The following is a 21,709-nucleotide window of genomic DNA, read 5'->3' as shown; positions in this document are numbered from 1 at the left end:
TATTTGAGACAGTCTAGGATAATTGACTAACATGAGATACGTTTCCTATGAGAGTAAGTGATGAGAAAAATCTGCTGACATACAAAAATCTGTCTACGTACAAACTAAGGGTTTAGGTAATATATGTGTAAGGAGGGTTACATTGATTCTAAGAGCTGTACCTGATTCAGTTTAGTGCATTTTTATATCGGTATACCTTGGGTTGCAACTTACATATTAATTTAGTATCCAAGTGTTGTGTCCAGCCAGCAAATTAATTACACCTTCCATAAGCATGGCACACATGCCACCTGTCAAGTACAAGTGACAAGTGTTCAGCCAAGCAAATATTAAATAAATAAATAAAATAAATCGCAGTTTGGGATAACTATTCAGATGAGGCATTTCTTTGGATTCCCACCAATGAATCCAAAGATTGGGTAGCAGCTGGATTGCTCCAGGAAAGATTGTCTAACTGCAAGACCAAACTCAGATTGTTGACCTTGTGTACAAGGAGGCTGTGACATGAGAGCATGCCTAGGCTGGACTGCTTGGCTGTGTGTGAGTTCAGCATAAATAAAAACAGGAAGCCTTGAGAGTGAAGGTGAACTTCACAGAAAATGCAAATAGTCTTTCTCATCAGTGAACTTTGTGAGTTAAAGCAAAACTGTACAGGTGCTCATGTCCACAGATGACATGAAATAGGGGCAGGTAGTCCCATGGGATAAAGGTAGCGAAAAGATTTAACGCCAGCAGGACAAAATACTGAGGGCACGTTTGTAGTGATGGCTGCCAAGACAGCAGAATATTTGCTGTAAACTAAAAATTGCATATGGTCTGGACCAAAGTGAATGAGAGTACAACTGCATGCTTGTGTCCAGCTGTGACCTGCGCTGAAAGCTGTAGTACAGCCCAGCCCTTGACTGAAGAAGTTGTTCTTTTGCTTAACAGGAGATGTGCCCAGAGTATGAGTGGGATGTGTGTGCTGGCTTTGCAAATGCACCAGAGCTCACAGGCATAGAGGGCTGCAGCTGTAGAAGTATTCACTAAGAGCTTAATATCTTAAGAGTCCTCACAAACAGAGGAACTTTGCCCTTGTGAAGTTTCGAGGGGAAGAAAAAAGCATAAAGAGAATAGAGAGCAATGATACAAATAAAGGAAGCAGAAATTTGTTAAAAACCCAGGCTCTACCACACTGCCACAGCTGGATTGATGTTGACTTGTAGACAGCTCTATAAAAGCTCTATGAAACTGTCAGCACCCTGTACCCTGTCAGGGCTTTGCCTAAATGTTCCTTTGGTGCTCTGGTCCCCTAATCCACTCCTGTCAGTCTTCCCATTGACTGCAGGAGAGCACCCTGTTAGTCACCCCAGATTTTTGCATCTTAGTGACTTGGGAGGAGAGATGGGAGTGAACAATACTAGGAACCACCTATAAATGATACCCAGCTATGCTGACTCCTAGCACAGCAGGGTGTGGACACTAGAAAACAGTTTGATGCTTTTGTTTCTTTTCCAAGTCCTGGCCCACTGTGAATTTTTATTGGTAAGTCAGTAAATAGCCTCATCCTCCCACAGCAGGAACTGGAATTGTCCCGGTTTTATTAAATGAGCCAGTGAAGTAGTCCGCACTGATTTTAGGAAGTCTGCACTCAGGGGAGATCTTCAGTCTACTAGACATGAGAATGGGAAGACTGCTGTCACCCAGACCTCAGCAGGATGCTGGAAGGCAGTGGAAAGCTCTGTTCCTGCGTAGATGCTTTTCCAAGGACCCTCCTTCGTAACTGTAATGGAAGATACATGAATTGCCAACATCGGGCTGTAATTTTGATGAGTCATTTAACACTCCCATGTGGTGGTGTATCCCTGCGGAGGAGGGAAGGGGATCAGTGCAAGCAAAGGCAATGTGGGAAAAGCATGTGATGATGGGGATGAGGTAGGGTCACAGTTGCAAAACAGCTGTCTGGAAAGCTTTATGCCCAAATTGTTGCACATGAGAAACTGAGGAGTGTGTTGTGCTGCTGCAGTTTCCTAAATATACATAAACAGGCTGATGGAACAAACTAGCAGTCTGTAAGTGGAAGGTGATGAGGGCAAAAGTAATCGGGAAGCAACCTTGATCCCTCTTCTGAGAAATTGGCAGACAACCATTCACCTAAACAAAATCAGGGAAGCAACCGGTGAGTTTTTGTGGGACAAACTCTGTAGGATTCATCATCAGCAGATGATCTTTGGTACCCTCCAGAAGACATCATGTGTATAGTACAGCACCATCTTTTGGTGCAGAAAAGAGCAAACACAGTAACAGACTACATATCTATGTCAACAACTCTTCAGTGGCCCAAAAGAATTTTGAAAAGGAAAGGACAAAATTGTTCCTAAGGATGAGCCTGGAAGGGTACTGCAAAGTGTAAGAGTGAGCCGGCAAGACCAATGAATACACCAAGGCACTGTAAGCAAAAGACATGCCAAGTGGCAAGGGAGTTCAGGGACAAGCTATGTGTAAGGGATAGGTGAAGAAAGCATGTGTGTTGTCTAATAAGGAAGGTAAATAAGAAAATAATGAAATGAGAACAGAGGGCAGAAATATTTTTTTTCCTTATTTTCTTTGCCTTTGGTCTTTCTAAAAATGATAAATTATGTCCGTATATGTAGTGCTCTTAGTATTCACTACAAAGTGGCAAGAGATAAACACAGTAAAGGGTCCTAAGGCAAGTGAGATGTACTTGAGTCAGGCTAGACTGATGAAATTTCTTCTGAGTGCACAGGAGCCAAGAAAAACAATCTCCAAACCATTAACAAGCTTCTTTGAAAACTCCTAGAGGAAGCTTGAAGTCCCAGCGGATCAGTAAAAGGCAGACTTGGTATTTGCCTTTAAAAAAGGGGTAGGCCAGGAGTTTACGTGCCAGTCAACATAATTTCAATTAGGATTAGAATTCCAAATGCCCTTGATAGATTGAAAGAATAGCCTGAAATCAATAAGATGGGATACGTTAAAAGACAGGTGCAAATTACATTTGAGGAAGTACAAAAGTTGGATTTATGTATACAGATAGTAAAGAGCAGCTAAGATAATACTGCAGAAGCAGAATCTAGGGTTATCGTGGACTACAAATAAAGTGGGATTCATTACCTTCATCCTGTTGCAAGAAAGGGCAAATGTCATTTGCAGTCTCATTAATGGGAATGTCAGTTGTAAGACAGAAATAATTACTGTGCTTAGCTGAGAATGTCAAAGCCTCCAGAGGACTATGGCACTGGTCTGGGCACCTGACTCTGTAGAAGATAGGGACACACTGAAGAAAAGAAGGAAAGGAAAAGAAATAAAAGGTTTAGAAATCCTGGTCTGGTTGAAAGTCGAAGTATTCAATCCCATTAAAAATAATGATAAAGAGGACAAAGATTAGTTATCATTGTGTGCTATATAAGGATAAAACGTCACTGTCTTGTTTCGTAGCAAGGGAAGCTTGCATTAGGAAAACTTGCTCACTGCAAGGACAGTTTAGCCATGGAGTAGGCTCTACTCTGCAACCTGAGCCACAAAATCCCTAAATCCCTGTCAGCCGCTAAGAGCTGTGTAGACAAACACCAGCTGGGGACAGTCACGGTGGGCTTGATCTCACTGCAAGTTACAGAGTGGGCTTTGGTGGTCCCTGGTTGCTTCCTGGTCAGCCTTGCCGTGATGCCAGGATGGTGTTGGTCATGAGAAACTTGCATTATTTTCAGAGTTAGAGTTGTGGCCTGTTCTCAGTGGCCACTTTGCCCTCCTCATCTACAATACCTGCCCAGGGTAGTGCAACACGGGGCAGGAAATCTGGGATGCACAGCAGGGACGAAGCTTCCTCCATCTGCACTTTGGACACTTTGTGGCTGCGTAGCTCATTATCTGAAGGCATGTGCGCTTAGCCTGTGTGCGACTGAAGTATCTGCTCAAGCAGGACAAACATATGGATGGTTGCCTTTTGTTTCTAGAAATTTTTAAGAGATGTCCTGGCCTGATTTTGTGTAGTTTCAAGTGCTCACAATTTGTTAGCTTCTGCAAGGGGCGAGAAGTGCATGCAGCCCTTCTGCCAACAATAAGTCACTGTTCTAAGCATTTTGCTAGAACATGAAGTGTCTGTCTGCAAGGGCAACTTTTCGTAGTTGTTATTCATGTTATTTTGAATGATCTTAAATATTACAGGAGAGAGAGGATTTAGTACAGGTAAAAGAAATCTGGCTTTGATGTTCTGCAGAAGTTTCTCTAAGGCTTTTATTTTACATATCTTATTGGGCTTATGATATTGCTAGTTTGAAGAAAAACAGCTCCTTTTTACAGAGTTCCTCTGTAGGAAGAACAAATGTTAAGGATAGAATAGAATAGACTATTGCATTTGGAAGGGACCTACCACGATCATCTAGTCCAACTGCCTGACCAGTTCAGGGCTGACCAAGTTAAAGCATGCTATTAAGGGCATTGTCCAAATGCCTCTTAAACACTGACAGGCCTGGAGCATCGACCGCCTCTCTAGGAAGCCTGTTCCAGTGTTTGACCACCCTCTCAGTAAAACAATGCTTCCTAATATCTGGTCTAAACATCCCCTGGTGCAGCTTTGAACCATTCCCATGCGTTCCTATCACTGGATACCAGGGAGAGGAGATTAGCACCTCTCTCTATATATATACACCCCTGTCTGGGAATCCTGCTTCTCAGCATGACCACCAAAGACTCTAATAGAGACTCTAATCCCTAATAGTTAGTTAGATTAATCTAGCTGCTAGAATACCAAGTCTTCTATATAAAATTGCTGACCCAGACCCAAGTGAGTATGGAAGGGGTTTGCACCAGAAAAGCTCATCAAACATTTTCCTTAAGTAATGCTGTCAAGGAGCTGGTGCTCATAGATGACTAAAATGTCTTGTAAAAGAGTAAATTGAAATGCAGAAGACTAAAGTGGAAACCATTCCCTCTGCTCTTAATTCAGTGTGCTGATGCTCCAGCTGTGCATCAGCTGGAACATTGTCTGTTCTGCGAGCAGACTTCCACATGCCTGGGAGAGGATGAGAATTTCTTCTTTGCGTGAGAAGGCAGAAGAATTTCTTCAGTTACCACCTTAAGAAATAACAAAACACACCCACATTTGTGCTGTTTTCACCTGCTTAAGCGTTTAGGGGAAAAAAATAAAAATCCCAACCAGCTACATCTGCTGTTCACAGAAAAATCCATAAAGCAATATCGCATCTCAGCTCTTTCCTGACTCCTGCAATCTCTCCTAGCTGCTTCCTAAAAGTGCTGTTAGTGCAAAAATAACCAAAGAACTCTTAAGACTTACAGTAGCTTGTAGCATTGACATAACCTACAAGCTTGGATGAGTTGTATTTTATTAATATGTTGAGCTGGAGGCAGAGTCCACTCTCCTCTCAGAGATATTGTTGATCAGTGTAAAGTGCCGCTTTCCAACTGGGAGCTGTTCTGAATAGTTTGTGTGTCACTGGCAGCGGTTTCCCTGCCTACATAGACAAATGTCAAATAAAAATGTTACCAATGACGTTACTAGGCATGAAAGGCACCAAGAGAAATCTTTCCTATCTACTTGTCTGGGTTATCGAACTTCTTTTCAAACAAGGGCCTGGGGGCAGAAGCTGTGGAATTGGTTGACTATTTAGAATTATTCTTGTATATTTTTGAGAGCAGTATATTTTTTTCCATTTCATTTATAACTCTTCTTGATGTTAAACTGAAGTTAGAGTTCTCTGCATGACCACATCTTTCCAATCCAAAATAAGAAAGGCCATATATGCATCTTCTGGAAAATCATAATTTACGTGATTTTTCACATGACGCCTGCAAGTAAGTTCCTGAGAGATGATGCTTGTCTAAACTATGGAAGAACTTCGCATTTCAACTAGAAATGCAGCTGTGTCATGTAGGTGCAAAAATAGTTTATCCATACACTATTAATGCTGTATTAAAGAGGAATTAAGCTGCAAAATAGCTATTGGGAGTTTAAGATTAATAGAATTTAGCCCCTATCTTATGGAGCTATTTTAGTTACCTTTAGTTAGACCTAACTACCTTTAGTTAGACCTAAAGCAGTTTGATCTGATTTTTACTTGCTCAGGTTTCCTTGCATTGCTGTACTGTTGTAACAATTCTGCACTGAGCACGCTTTCCTAGTATTCATTGTTCACTTATCTTAATTTCCAAAGTAAACAAGATTTCTGTTACATTTTTAGACAATTCATTATGTACTCAAAATGTGATCATTCAGGAAGAATACACTGTATTTTTTCACATGAGATAGAATGGATGTTTTACTTTAAGGGGGAATCTAAGTGTTCAGTTGACAAACGTATTAAAACCGGTGAGTTAAAAACAATAGTCTCTTATTTCTAAGCACATAAAAATCATAGTCTCTTATTTCTAAGCACAGTTTGTGTGAGACCGCTGCACCAATAAAGTCCATGCCTGGAATTTCAGCAGGGTAGAAACTGCTGGCCGAAGCTTAGAACCCCCAAACACAGGTTGGTGCTGATGCAAAGCACTGTGAGATGTCTTTCCTACAGAACGAGTGTTCCCTGGAGTCCTAGAGTCTTGGGGGCTTGGTCATGGCATTCCTTCCTTCTGTCCTTCCTGGGACATGTCTTTACATGGCTATAAAGTTTTATTTAAAAAGCAAAAGAAAATGTCAAACACGAGATCATATTAGGTAACAGTACACTGATAAGCATAGTCATCTAGCTGTGCTGCGATTGTAGATTTCAGGCTGTGGTTTTGTTTTATCTCAGGTTTCCAGGATACGTGCACACGAGAGCTAGGCCACGCTTGCAACTTGGAGCCTGTTTTGCCAACCAGGTATCTAAAGGCTGTCTCCTGTTGCCAGCATCTCTCACCCCACCTGAAGTTCAGTGAGGGGGTGGGTCTAAAAGGTCCATTTTGCCCTGGACATTCACTGACACGGTGAACAGGGGAAAAATTTTCAATTGTGGATCTTCACAGCAGGGCTAGGCATATCCAGCCAGTGTGCTTATCGTTTAGATTAGCTGCTCAGTGAACTCCTTGTAGTTGCACAAATGAGACAGGAACTGTGAGGGCAGTTTTAAAGTGGAGGAAATCTTCTCTTACAGCAATCTAATGCCAACTAGTGTATATATGTTTCCCACATCAACAGTACCCTAAAAAAGAAAGGGTTACCCTACTGTAATGCGTATCTTTATAATGCTTTTTATATTTAAATATACCTAATGGTGTAGGTATTCAGGAGTGTACTGTAACACGTACTCTTTTTTTTAGTTTGCTGCCTGTGGTAACTGACGATTTCAAATCAGGACTAGAAGTGCCATCCTTCTTGACAGCGTGAATGTGATCCAAAATCTCATAGAGTGAATAGTTCTTGATAAAAGCACTGACTGGATCAGACTAAAGCATTCAGTATAGTGATGTTATAAGAGCAAGAATCTCCTTTTTATGTGTCACTGTAAAAGACCTGTTCTTCAGGATCTGCACAGGACTAATTCATTTTGTTGAAGTACAGAGTCTGTAGGAAGAGTCTGGTTTGAAAACTTCACTTAAGGCTTTTGTCTGTTGGAGCAATACTTAGGAGTTTGTGCATTGATTAAAAGCTGTTCTTCCTAAATTAACTATTCGGTGATAGTATAGTACTGAGTGGTTTTTATCGTGTTTTTCTTGTTCATCATCTTGAGATGATGGTTATGTGAAGACCTGATTTTCTTATGTGTAATTAACTGTTAGAGAAAAATCAGTGTTCAGAAGTGGAGCTTTCTCTAGATGGTCATCATTTTAGATGTGCTTTCAGTGTTGGGCTTTTACAATTTATTGGCTCTTGTAGCCTGAGACCTGAGTTCTTTTAGACAGCTGTCGTCTGTTCTTGCATGCGTGTCACAGAATGATTCCCAAAAGCTTTCTAATGGTATAAATTACCTGGGTTATCCCACTTCCTAAAAGCATATGGAGTCCTGCTGCTGTACTGAATGATGATTTATCAGCTGGATGGAAGACTTGTTCCTCATCTTCAGTTCCTTGACATTGGACAAGGATATTCCTAGTTGCTCTAGGGAGAAATGTGTACTTTCTCCTCCCCTGTGCTCATTTGAAAAACAACGGTTCGTTTTTGCGTCTATAAATTCTGCGGAGTGCTGCTCTAGATTCTGAGGTTTGGTAATAAGGCTGAAGATGGCCGCCCAGGTCTCGTGCACAGAGCCAGGGACTCAGACAGCTGGTTCTCACATTGTGCCTCTCTGTGTCTGAGCTGCGGGTGTTTGCAACGTAACCTCCCTTAACCAGCTCGCTCATCCGGGGTTCGAGCTGCGGCTGGTTGCGCACCCGTGCGATCTGCTGGATAGCCCTGCCTGGCAGGAGATCGAGGAAGGCAGAAAGGTCAAAGTTCTGCGCTGTAACACGGGATGTGCTGGCAAGCAGAGCTCTTCTGACATTTGACTCTGTGTATGCACTGTGGGACGCAAAGTAAGGATAGCACAGAACCGAGGTCTGGTAAATGTGTCTACCAAAAATCAGATTGTTTCACAATGGGCGGCGTTCCAACAAGTACTAGCATGGTTTCTTTGGCAGGTCTTTGATTGAAGGCTTGATTTCTCTTAAAACAACCACTGATGGCTGCTATTATAGCAACAGATCGGTGCAAAGGATTCCAAGTACTTTGTGAAAGGAGAAAGACTTTCTGAAGATTGTTTATGGCCAGATGTGCAGCTGGTTTTATGGATGAATGCATAGACTAGGTCTAGAGAAAATCCAATTTTCTGGATTACAGCTGATGAATGATTCCAGTATTTTTCAAGATGGGTCCAGCAGAACTTCATCTTGGCACCATAATCTTTTCCTTACAGATAACCCCCGTCACTCCCTGTGGACAGCACTGTGATGCCCTGAGAGGGAGTGGAGAGGCTTGTCTCAGTGCTGTGCAAATTGGTTGATTTTTGGGTCGTTTCTCAAAGACGTACTCAATACGAAATAGAAAAGATATAAATTACCCCTGTGCAGTGTATCTGAAAGCAGACTTATGGGAAGGACATTGCAAATGGCTTAAAATACTTAGTTTAAAAAAGAAAAAATGTTTGTCTGTATAAGTTCTAAGTAGAGAAGAATTATTTTTGAATATTTAGTCTTGTTTCATGTTAATACAGTAAAAAAAGTGTGCTTTCATCTTGTAATCTCTAAGACTTTGATGCATTTTCTCTAATCAGTTGAGCAAAGTCCCTAAGTATTCCAGCCAGATTTTTCCTCAAAAAAGTAGGTACATTTTATGTTTATAAGAGATACCAAAAGTGCTGCTGCTTGAAATATTTAAATGGCCTAAAAGTGTAAATCATATTTACATGAAAAACTTGAAACTTGGGAACCTAAATGATATAGTCAGCATGAGATTTCCCTCCCCTGCTGTGGTGAGACAACAGGGAAGAGGGAGAGCAGTTCAGTCTTCACACCCCTTTAATCCTCTGCTGAAAGTGAGATCATGACTTTTTTCTGCTGGGAAATAGACTGAGACCACAAGCTCATTCCATTTCATATAAATCACTAAATTGATATATAGTAACAACTTTTTGTCTTTCTAATGGGAATTTGCTTTCAGGCAACGTTTTAGCACTGCAAAGTATCATATCTCCTTACTAATATTTTATTTTCCCCTTAATTTGATGCAAATTTGATGTAGAAACAGTGTCAGCAGCAAACATGCTTTCTTTTCTTTGTCAACTTCCTGTAGGAGTTCTTCATATTTTCTGCAGAGTTGGGAGAAAAATGTGAAGCAATAAGTGAGAAATTGGTGCATCTGGAAGATCAACTGCAGACTTCCTCCTGCAGAGTTGATGAAGGAGTTCTTCATATCCTTTTTGATGCAGCTATAGATATATATCAATCTATGTAAGTATGTATGTGAAATACTTGCCTTTCAGATTCACAGGGAGTACTAGTTTTTAATGTAGATTAAATACATTAAGAAGGGGAGAATTGATTGTCTTGCTGAAGTGCGCGTTTTTCTTGTCGCAGGTTTTCCTACGGTGCATTTTCACTGTGCTCTGATCCAGCTTTAATTGATTTAAACAGAAGTTAGTTCTTTGTGAATTGAAATTAGGCACCAAAAAGCCTTTATTCCACTGTTAAAATCCTTTTGTTTGTAGTGCTTGTGTAAGTAAATACCTAGTGCACCAAAAGCTGCATGGATGCTTGCATCCATGCACCTGCATTTCCCAACATGATTTACCTAAATTAAATGCTACATCATTGACAAGACTGTGTGTAGTGTCACGTATAGTTGGGCTTTTTTTTCCTTTTAAAAAAATGGTCAGCAGATGCATCATGTGGCATGCTATGCAATTTAATCTGCCTCTAACACACCAGTGTAAGTAACCAGATGAGATTTTGTCTTATAAAGCCCCCTTATCTCTTTCTGTGCTTCATCTGTCAGTCAGTGGCTGATTGAAGATTGCTTAACCTTTATGAGGCATTTGTTGGGCCTACATCTGTGGACATTTTTCAAAATTTAAGAGCACAGAGTATTGTTCCACTTGTAACTTTCTTAGAAAAACTTATCACAAAAGAGATTTTGTTCTTCTAAGAAAGGGGAAAGAGAATAAGAACCAGTGAGGCTCAGGAAGATGAGAATACTTAGCTGGTTGGGTTTTAGTGGAGAAGAGGTGGCAGGCAATGGCATAATGAAGAAAAATGAATACATTCAGGTTGGAGAGATTAGCAGAGGAGCCCTTACAGACACCTGAAGGTGAGTTGAGGAGATGATGGTGCTAGGAAGGATTCAGTTCCTCTGAAGCTGAGGCAGGTCGTCCTGCAGGAGAGAGTTTAGAGAAAGGATAATAAATAGAGCGTGTGGAAATACCATGGTGTTTTAGGTAATTGGGCGCCTATTGCCAGCTCAATGCAAAATTCCTATTCTAGAAACTTGGTTTCTTTAAAGGTGTCAGAATATGATAAACTTTTAAGGGGAGGCAGTGGGGGAGAGGGGGGCGTGTGTTGGGGTGGTGGCGCCGGGGGGCTTTGTATCAGAGGGGAGAAATCTAGTCTCTAATTTGTTAATACTTCAGATCTTTCTTTTCTAAGTGTTTCAATGTGCAGAAAGATTATTTTCTCATGTTTAGGCCAGTTTGTAGGATTCTTTTAATTATATTTACAGCGTGCGTGCTCAGCTGCAGTTGTGTTTCCTCACTGCTGTTTGTGAGCATTCTTTACAGAGCTATATGGATGTGTGTGCTGTGGGTGTGTGCAGAGCATCTGCTTCCTTCCTCCCTTACCTGTATTTGCTCTCAAATGAGAGTTTCTCATGGACCCTAAGAGAAGAACGCTGAGGGTTGGAGATAAGAGTTCTTTGCAGAGGACTTAAGTTCATATTCAAACCAAACAGTCGGGTCTGATCATAGTTACAGTTTACTAGATAAAGTGAAATAAGCTGAAAAACCACTTTTTTGATTCCTGACGAGAACACACTACCAGTATGTAAAATAGTATTATTTGTATTTTCTATGGACCATGCATATTTCTTTGTAGCTGTTTAAACTGCAAGAGTTAGTTGAAAAAAATAAAATCTAATCATTGAAAGTTTGAGAAGAGTTGTAGACTAGTTTCGTTCTAAGCCACGGTTGTCTGATATAGATCTGATTTCCCCTATCAGTGAAATTCAGCTCACACTATCTAGATACAGAAGTGCACACTGTACGATGTCATGGTCCTCCTAGCAAGACCATGAGTCACAAAATAAGAAACGATGTTTAAAACATAGGGACATACAGCGAAGCAGTTCAGCAGCTCATCTACCCCTCATTAACATTCAGTTGCTATTTCAGAGGTAGTCCAGATCAATGTGCATAAAATGTTACCATCTGGTACATGTAATCGCTGTGCTATACTTCAAAAAGGAATGAGAAAAATAGCTACCACAGTGCTACAGACCTGTAGATTTTTATTTTTTTTTAAATAAAAACTGCTCAGTGCCTATAAAATAAACTTTTACTCATTGATAACTTGCCTATATTGCAGGAACTAGCACTGAGATTGGTACTAATTATTAGCCTCAGCAGAAGAATTGATGAGTAATAGATGGATCTATTGGTTGCATGGTAGTTTATTTGATTTTAAGTAAAACAATTTCTTATTCCAAATATTGGAAAATTATGCAGTCTTCATTAAAAATCTGTAGAACTCTGAAAACAGGAGCTTAAAGATCTGGAATTGTAATGAAAGCAGGGTAAGTTTTTGAAACTCTTGTTCAGTGGTTATTTTTGCCCTTCCCCTCATCCCCCGAAAAACTGCCGTACACATCAATGTTACAAACTGTATTAGGTCAAAAATCTGACTGGGGGCTGCACAGATGTAAATTAGTCCTGTTGTCTGATTATTAAAAGACTTCTAAAGACTCCACAGAGAAAAATAAATTCCTGATGCTCTCAAGCCATTTGCCAATGTTTAGTGTGTGTCATAGCTTTGATTAATAATTAAGTTTGTATTAGAAGAAAAATCCCAGATGTCATTGTTTTTCATTCTACGTTTTGATGGCATTGAACTCTTAAATCAACCGTGCTGCTCGTAGTTGCCAGCACAACCTGAACAAAGGAGAAATCGAGTGATATTTCTTGGTCCTTAGTATAGGCACAGACCCACTTGGGATTCTCATTTATTATTGAAGCCTTTCACAGCAAATATTAAACGGTACTTTTGTATAAAAAGCATCAAACAATGGGAGGGGAGGGGGGAGGAGAGCTCCTCTGCAGCACGGTGACGTATTTGCGAAATTCTATGTAGTATAACCAAATAAATCCACAAAATATTCAATTACGGTTAATCATTGGCGAGTGTATGAAAACAGTCCACATCATTAATTGGAAAAACCAAAGGACGAGAGGTGACTCATTCTGGTGTCTACTGAGCTGATGAGAGGTGTTACTTTCTTGACAGTAAGGGCCTGGAATTCCCAGTAAAATTAAATGGAGCCTATATTGCAATTTCACAGTCATTTTTGTTCTTAATTAGCAGTTACATTTTGATAGACAATCTGAATGCATGTAATAGTTCCCCCTGGTGAAAATGCTTTTGTTGGAAGAAAACCTGGCTGGACTATTATTATAAAACCAATCTTCATTCCTTGCCTTAAAATGGGCATTTTAAAAAGTTATTTTGAAAATTGAATTTCATGCCTGAACGTTCATTAGGCGCTGCAGGTCACTTGGCTAACCCTTCACCCCTTCACCTTTAGCATACGGCAGGCTCTCGTACAAGTCTTGCTTTACACCAGCGTAGGTTTTTGAAGTAGAACTTAGTCCCTGAAGGTACCTTACCAAGGAATCTCACCGTGGGTACACCAGTAAGAAATTTTTGGGATCCCACAAGAGTGGGAGGTGGCAATGATGCTCTCTTTGATTTTATTTTGGATGACAGGAGGGTGAGCCCTTCCCAATGTGCGTCACGTTAAGAGCACGTGGTTCCACTTGTATTGTTTGTGCTGTGATGGAGGTAAGTCAGCGTATTTCCGCCCATGTACTGCAGTTTTTTTGCCTTCCATTTTCTGCTGGAACAAGTGATATGGAGACAGCTGATATCCATACCACTGAAGTGATCCACTTTTCAAAACGTTGCAGTTGTTTTGTTGGGGTTTTTTTTTTTGTTTAGCTGTTTTGGGGGGGAGTGTTCCGGTTTTTATGTGGGAGGACTATTACATTATTTTGTAGAAGCACATTTGTGGATGTGAAGGAGGGAGACAGCAATGGAGGGGGGAAACGAGAAATTTCTAATCTGGTTGCAGTACCACAAGCACCCATGTATTTTGTAAGAAGTAAATGACAGACTTCCAAAGGCCATTGTGCTCTCTTGCTGTGAGAATACACAGGCCTTCTAAAGGATCAGCAGGGACTTGCTTGGTGTCTTTCCTTTATTCCCAAGAGTGTGCTTCTAAAAGGCCGAAACCCATTAGGGCCCAAAGGCCGAATAAACATTGAATTATCTTGCCTTTTCACTGGTCCGTTGGCATGTTGCACACACAATCACAGAGTCATTTAGTTAGAGGTGACCTCTTGAGATAATCTGGTCCAACCCCCTGCTCAAGTAGGGTCACCTAGAGCAAGTTGCTGGGGATCATGTCCAGCCATATTTTGAGTATCTCCAAGGATGGAGACTCCACAATCTCACTGTGCAGCACGAGCCAGTGTTTGACCACCCTCACAGTTGAAAAACCTGTGTTCTTGTATTCAGATTCAATTTCCTATTTTGGAATTTTTGCCTGTTGCATCTTGTCCTGTCAGTAGGCACTAGTGGAGAAGAGTCTGGCTCCCCGCTTGTTCATTCCCATCCTTCAGCCATTGGTACATATTGTTAAGATCCCCCTGAGCCTTCTCTTCTCCATGTTCAACAGTCTCGGCTCTTTCAGCATCTCCTCATGTGGCTGGTTTTCCAGTCCATTAAATTAGTGCTGTGCTGGACTCACCTGTCTTGCCTGTAAGTCTTTCATGTGCTGTGGAGCCCAGAACTGGACCCTGCACTCCAGATGGGACCTCACCAGTGCCAAGCCGAGTGGAAGGATCAGCTCCCTCCACCTGCTGGCAATGCTTTTCATAATCCAGCCCACCTTTACCACAAGATGCACTGCTGGCTCATGTTCAGCTTGCTCTCCACCATGACCTCAGGGTCCTTTTCTGCAGGGCTACTTTCCGCTGGCTGGCCCCGCCATGCGTGCTGGTACCAGGGAAGATATGTGCAGTTACGTAGTGGGACATCTAGCTGAGCTTCTGTCTCTATCCACTGCAATGCTCAGAATAGTTACACAGGTTAAAAAAACCCAAACACCTCTTTCTGATTATTTCTGTTCTTCAAGTCTTAATTTCTCCTTCAGATGTCCAAAATTGCTGTTATTCTCCAAAATCCCATAGGCCCTTACCTCAGCCCTGTGGTAGTCCTTGACTGTCCTTCCAAGGCCTTTTGTCTTACAATATACTCTTGGTTTAAATCTTTCCTGCAGGAAGGCAACTGGTTTGTAATATCTACATTTTTGTCTCTCTTTTTCCCTTAAACATCTGTGCTGAGAGAACAGACGATACATTGATGACCCACTTTTTTCAAAAAATTAAGTCTACAGTAATTAGTTTTGCTTTTTATCTTGTAAATCATGGATTCTGTCATGATGCTCAAGTTTTTTAAAGAGAGCAAGTCAAATAGGTGAAGACCTTCAACTGAGACAACGTCTGAGCTGCAGCATTGTTGCAGAATACAGATTGTGTTTTTGCGGAGCTGTTCCTAAGTACTTTAATTTACTGCTTATGAGACATTGGAGAGATTTTTGCCAGTTATTCACAGGAAGACAGCGGGACCAGAAAACGTTCCTAGTTGAAATTTGTTTTGGTGTCTGCTTTTGATACTGCCTTAATATTTGCAGCGCTGGATAGAGGATTTAAGCATGAAGGACACATTTGCCTGTGGACCCCTGCAAAACCAAGGTTTTGCACTTTTAAAATGGGTGAAGCTGTTTATCCAGACACAACCTCTGCATATGGATAGCGATTCCATGCTCAGCCCTGTACCATATTGTGCCAAACCGTAAAGTCTTTTTTGACAGTTACTGTTCTATAGCTGGTTTTGGTACTATTGTGAGGTTATTGAGATTTGCTGTAGGTAGACTATGCAGTCATCTTTCTTGTTGCTCTATCTTTCTGTTGGTTAAGAGTTTCTTTCCCCGTCTCCTTTGTTTTCCTGTATCCTTCAAGATTTCTCATCCACTGGCAGTGAAACATTTCAATTTTGGTTTTTCTCTCTATCTGAAAAGAATTTTGTAATCACTTGGGAATATTACAAATAACAGCATGTAGTCAGAGACTGCGTGTCAGAAGTAATTAAATTTCAGAGGCTTCATGGTGTTCATAAACTGAAGAATTTCTCTTACCAGTTAGGTTTTCAGCAGAGCATCATGATTAAAGCGCAGAGTGGTGGACAGTCCAGGACTGCTTATAAGAGGATAATAATGTTTCTTACTTCAGAGAAGATGCAAAGCATAATTAATTTCTCCTTGTACAGTGCTTTGAGATCCTAGGATAGGAGAGGTTTAGCATGTGCTGCCATTACTTGTAATCAGGGACAGAATCCCTTTAGATGAATAGAGCTGTCCAGAAATTAGAAGTACGCGTGAACGCTCCTGGTGAATGTATTAAGAGTAAAACATCATAATAAATGTATGTAAATAGGCAAAGATGAAATTTTGAGGAACTGCTAACAGAAAGAAAAGCAGCCAAAAAGCTTTTCAAAGGCATAACTGTAGCTGCCTGAAATAGCAGTGATTTGTAGAGCGTTCCCGTGGTTCTCTCTAGTCTCAATTTTTCAAAAGTAGTAGCTCACTTTTTGCAGTCACATAACCTGAGGGTGCCTTTTTTTCTTGACATTGCATTGACATCAGGGTTGAGAAAAACAACATTTCATAATGGATGAGTTCTGTAAAGGATAAAGCCTGTCCTTGTGCGTTATCCTTCCTGTGCCTTGTATTTTTGAAATTGAGTGTTTTCAGTGTCAGGCTGCTTCATTTCCCTTGAAGTGAGTTTCTGGGTCTTTCAGGCATCTTTTGGCCACTTACTGCTAGAGATGAACTTATTTTTTCTCTCTCCCTTGACCTGCTTGGGTTAGCCTTTTGAGGTCCTTGCCCTCCAGCTGTATCTGTACAGGAAGCCTCGGTGTGAATGGGGTGGGCCCTAGGGCTTGTTCAGGTAGACTTGGTTGTTGGTTTAGAGCTTCAGCAGCCTCTGACTTGGCCCACCCTTGCTTTGCTTTCCATGCGGTGTAAGCTACGGAAGAGAAGACACGGTTGGTTATCTCATTGAGCTACACCCAGTCCTTGTACTTGATTCAGCAGTGGGTAGTCTCACCGGTAGAAGATTATCAGCAGAAAGGCTGATGTATTGATGGTACAAACTGTGCTTGTTTCCAGGAGAGGCTAGTCATCAGAACATAAAGTTCTACCGCCTAGGAAGCCCAGACACTTAAAAACTTGTACGTGCCTCAGCAGTTAAGGCTATCTCCATGCATGTCCTACCTTTGTCTACCAGTCTGCTCACTGTTGCACCCCTCATCTTCCTGTTGCCACCTTCCCTCTGTTATTTTGGCACTGGGGAGAGAGGGTAGTGGAAGGTCTTTTAAAAGCCCATTAGTTGTCATTTTCTTCTTCAGTGCCTTGCACAAAACCTGAGCAATGGCAAATAAAATGTGGAAAATTCTCCTCTCTTGCTGAAATGAAGTATTTTTACTGAATCATCCTGTGCTTTTCAGGTGGCCTTTTTCCTTTCAACACATAACAGCGTGACCTTGCTACTGCCAATCTCTTTGCTTTTCAACTTGTTCAAAGCATTCACTGTGGACCCTTGTCTTGCTTTATATTTGTGTTTTCTGCGCTATAATTATACTGATAATTCAGCTAAGATTAAAGCCTTCTGGAGGTAAGTAGAGCAGTATTATAAGCTAATTTTGCCAGTTACCCAGCTTCCCAGCCCGCCTTGCGTAGCACACATTGCCGAGCTTGCTAATGCCACACAAGCTGTAGTCACTTGGGTTATGTCTCAGACGGCTCCCGCTGCCCTGTTGCCTTCACCAGGGTCCCATCCACCCAGGTCTGCCTCTCCGGCTTAAAACTCCACCCTCCATCCAGCAGGGGACTCATGGCTAGTGCTGCTGCCTCCATGGTGCAATTTCTTCATCTCCTTCCTTTCCCCAAGAACAGTATCCAAGCAGTTTCCCCCATCCCCTCCCTTTTTTAAAGTGCTAAATAATGCTACTTGAGAACTTCGGTTTGCCAGGATTATTTTTTTTTTAAAAGCAAGTGTGAGAAATGTATTAATATTTAATCCAAACAATTTGGAAGAACTTGAAACTACAATTAGATAGCCATGGCCATCTGTTGTGAGCTGCAGAACAAGAATTTATTTAATAACTTGGAAAGAGAAAAGGGAACTGCCAATCACCTATAGATTTATTCCTTAATAAAGCTTGCACAGTCTCTGCAGAGGGAGATCCAGGTGGTGAAGGAGACGCTCCAGACCGTGCTGGTGCAACTTCAGCCAGCCAGGGAGGCAGGAGAAGAAAAGGCTGGAGACTTCCTCTGTGACAGCTGGTGTCCAGGAAAACAAGACTTGAAGGAATAATGAGCAGAAAGAGCTGGTAGGATGACATTAATTCACAAAGGGCTGCTTTTAGTAACTGAATACTGTTTTACCAAGCCTCAGGGATCTCTTCTCTCCCTGCATAACTAATAACTAAATCAATTATGGAGAAACAGAGCCTGGAGGTCTATCATCAGAAGTATTCCACACAGCCTCACAGGTTTTGGCACAGATTGGGAAACAGCTTTCAGAGCAGAGCATCCCCTGTAAATGTGTAGATTACAAATTGATACATTTCAAGCGAGTCTGCAAAGTTGCCTTTAATGTCAGTGAAATGTTCTCCTTGAAGACTCGTAAACAGTATCTGTCTTCCTTACTCATGCATTTTTTCCCTCTGATTTAAAAATGTAGCGTTAAAGCTGGAACATCTAGTATTTCTTGAAAAATAGCTGTAAGAATAAGAAGTAGTTTGGTTTTTTGTTTTGGTTTTTTTTTTTTCCTTTGGCTTAAACAGCTTTCTTACACTGAATGTATTTTCACATTCCTGCTAATAATTAAATCAATAGGATGAAATTCAAGCTAACCACGTTCTTTCAACTGAAATTTGGACCTCATTTACTCAGTGGTATTGAGTACAGTGGAGGTAACTAACAGCAGCCTCTATAGCAGTAGTCTAACTCTTTTCATTTAGGTATTAATATTAACTTGCTTTAGGATTACAGGGGTTGTAAAGCACAAAAAAATTTGCTATGTTGGTGATTTGTGTTCCTTATATTTAAATATGGTATGAACGATAAGTCATTTAAATCTCCTTGTAAAGTTTATTACTACTATTATATTACTTTGATCTTCCTTATAAACTTCAGAAGAAATGCAGATTTTTTTTTGCAATAGACACATATGTGTGTATATATATATATACACACACACACACTTAAACATGTATTTTTATAGGAAATAAAAGCAATGTTCAACTGAAGCCAACTAATATAAATGACCTGTATTTAGATCAGTGTTCAAAACAGTTAATGCCTTTAGGAATTCATTGGGTACTCTTGCTTGGATACCAGAATATCTCCGATGTCACAAAAAATGTTGTTTCTGCCATGTGTTGCAGAGGGAGAATTTTAAAAAAATCTGATTCTTTTTTCTAAGCCAGCAGATGAAGCAACTCAGTACTGTATTTTTAAATACTATTTTTCTGACATTTTTAGAATTACTTTGTGTCTGCTATTTCAATAACTCATTTTATAGCCACAGTGTGAAGGTTTTTGCAAATTTTGAAGGTCATTTGACTACTAGCCCACTAAGAACATGTTCATTTTTTGTGTGTGTTTTAATACTAGTTGAAACTTCTACCTCAATGTTAAGTACATAGAGAGAGAGGAAAAAAAAAAAAAAAGCCAGGCATCTGAGATATAAAACAGGATTATAATTGCATCCAGGAGTATACAGTTGTCAAACCAGGGGAGCAGAGCTCAGGTGGTTTCTGTAGTCATGAGATCCTCCGGGTGGAATTATAACCCTGTAATTCAGAACACGGTTGACTTTTCTCATTGTATGATATATGGGCCAGCATCCACGTTGCGGTAAAGGCCCGTGGATCTTTACCTTGCATGCTACTCTGTTCCCATCCCCAGTCTCAAAGGGAGATCTCTTGCTGCTCTGTTTGACAAGTTTCTTTCTGCAGGCTTTGCTGGACAGTCCCTTTTCAATACTTACCTCCCCATAGTAGATTTGGCACTTTCTAAAACTCCCCTGGACAGGTGATCAAGGCATTTGGTCCCAGCTCCAGGCAGCCCGACAAGCGCAGGCAGCAGCCTGTGGCACTGACATTCAGCCCACGCACAGGACCAGCTCCCTGGGACAGCCTGGCTGGGCACACATCGCCTGGCTGCCTGGGCATCACTGTCAGCCAGAAAGCACCCGTGGAAACCCACCTGAGTTCAGGTGAATGGAAAAGAAAGCAGACTGACACAATAGATCTCTCCTACAGCTGTTTCCTTAAGACCAGCAGAAGCTGTTCGTGGGTTAAAACCACCGATTTTCTGACATATAGGATTGAGGAGGACACTGCAGAGATGAGGGCTGCTACATTAAGGTCGCATGACCCCCCCCTTCCACACACGGAGGGGTGTGTGGAGTTCTGTCCTTTGAACGCAGTGCCTGTAATGTAAACAGGTTGTGGGCACTGTGTGTGCCTTAGGGCCCGCATCAGCCACAGCCGAAGCGTGGAGGCTTCCTCTGTGCAGCAGCAAGGGCTGAACAACAGGGACAGTAACCAACCATCACAGGGGCAGGAGAACAGCACCCTCATTCTCATCAGCAAGATTTCTTGAAGACATTCCCATTCAATTAAAAAACGTGCATGCCTTTTTTGTGTTTCACAGCTTCAGAACACTGCTGCATTTTAATAGAAACTCAACTTATGCAACCACTCTAATAAAGACACTGAACTCCTGAGGAGAAGGGAAACTGAATCAGTCATCATTCATGTCATATTTGTATCTGTTAACATATTTTATACATAATGTGGACTACTACTACTTTAATTTATTATTCCATTAACTTCACTGTTTGTTGTGGGAAGTTAGAGCCAGTAATCATTCCTTTTCTCAGACATGCTGAATAATAAGCATACTGAAAAAAAAAAAAGGTATACTATGCAACGTATCAGCTGCCTTTTATCTGTGGATAGAAATCTTTCAAATAAAAAGAAGTATGTTTTTAACTAGCCTGATGTCTGTTTGCATTCTGTGCAGTGAAATTTTATAAATTTCGTCCTGGGGCAGGGGGAGGGATGGGGAGGGGAGGAGAGGAAAGAAGAAACCATGTGTGCGACTATTACTGTGCTGTCAACAGCAGCGATTCCTCTGCTTGGAAAATTCTGTGATGCCTTCTGGAAACAGTCTAAAGACACATTCAAGACTAGAGTCTCACAGCAAAGCTACTTCAGTGTGAATGGGAGAGAAATATCACGCAACAGGTGAGCTATACAGGCAGGTAAAACCTGCGCTTGAGTCCCGGCTTGACCCAGCCAGCCTTGCTGTGCAACTGCATCCTTCCTGCCTGCCCTCCCTCCATTCCTCACCCAGGGAGAGGGGTTGACAGAAGGCAAGTATGACTGTGCACTGGCTACAGCAGTATCTGAGGTCAAAGCCATGCTCTCGGACACCCTCATTGCCACAATGAGAGGTAGGAGAGGGGATGAATGTCCCAAAAAAACCGGTTTCGCACAGGCTTGCTGGGACTTTGTCACCTCCAGATGGACTGGTCTCCTACCACCTGCGAACAATGAATCTCATCAGGAATAAGCCCCTTTCCTGCCCGAGACGTGTGCTGTCCCTAAGGCCCCAGCCCTCAAACGTTTGAAGCGTACATAGAGGCATATAGGCTTTGTGTGCAGAAACTTCTACCACAGCAATGAAATCATAGAATCATTTAGGTTGCAAAAGACCTTTAAAATCGAGTCCAATCGCTAACCTAGCACTGCCAAGTCCACCACTAAACCATGTCCCTAAGCACCACATCTACGCATCTTTTAAATACCTCCAGGGACAGTAATTCAACCACTTCCCTGGGCAGCCTGCTCCAGTGCTTGATAACCCTTTTGGTGAAGAAATTTATCCTGATACACAATCTAAACC

The 21,709-nt window shown here is 41.4% G+C and overlaps 1 protein-coding gene across 7 annotated transcripts in view; it reads left to right on the top strand.

Moving 5' to 3' along the window:
• DISC1 (DISC1 scaffold protein) overlaps positions 1–20,796 on the top strand; it is a 215,866-nt gene extending 195,070 nt beyond the window's left edge. For 6 of the 7 annotated variants that reach the window (XM_054194043.1, XM_054194040.1, XM_054194037.1 and 3 more), the window contains 2 exons: positions 9,698–9,808; positions 17,949–20,796. In XM_054194043.1, coding sequence (XP_054050018.1) covers positions 9,698–9,808; positions 17,949–18,104 — 267 coding nt within the window. In that variant the 3' untranslated portion in view covers positions 18,105–20,796. The remainder of the gene's footprint in view (positions 1–9,697; positions 9,809–17,948) is intronic. The other variant, XM_054194038.1, reaches the window with a different exon arrangement.
• Positions 20,797–21,709: the final 913 nt, after the last annotated feature.

This window comes from Rissa tridactyla, chromosome 3 (assembly GCF_028500815.1).
Source record: "Rissa tridactyla isolate bRisTri1 chromosome 3, bRisTri1.patW.cur.20221130, whole genome shotgun sequence".
Lineage (NCBI taxonomy): Eukaryota > Metazoa > Chordata > Aves > Charadriiformes > Laridae > Rissa > Rissa tridactyla.
This window is presented reverse-complemented; position numbering and strand designations above follow the sequence as displayed.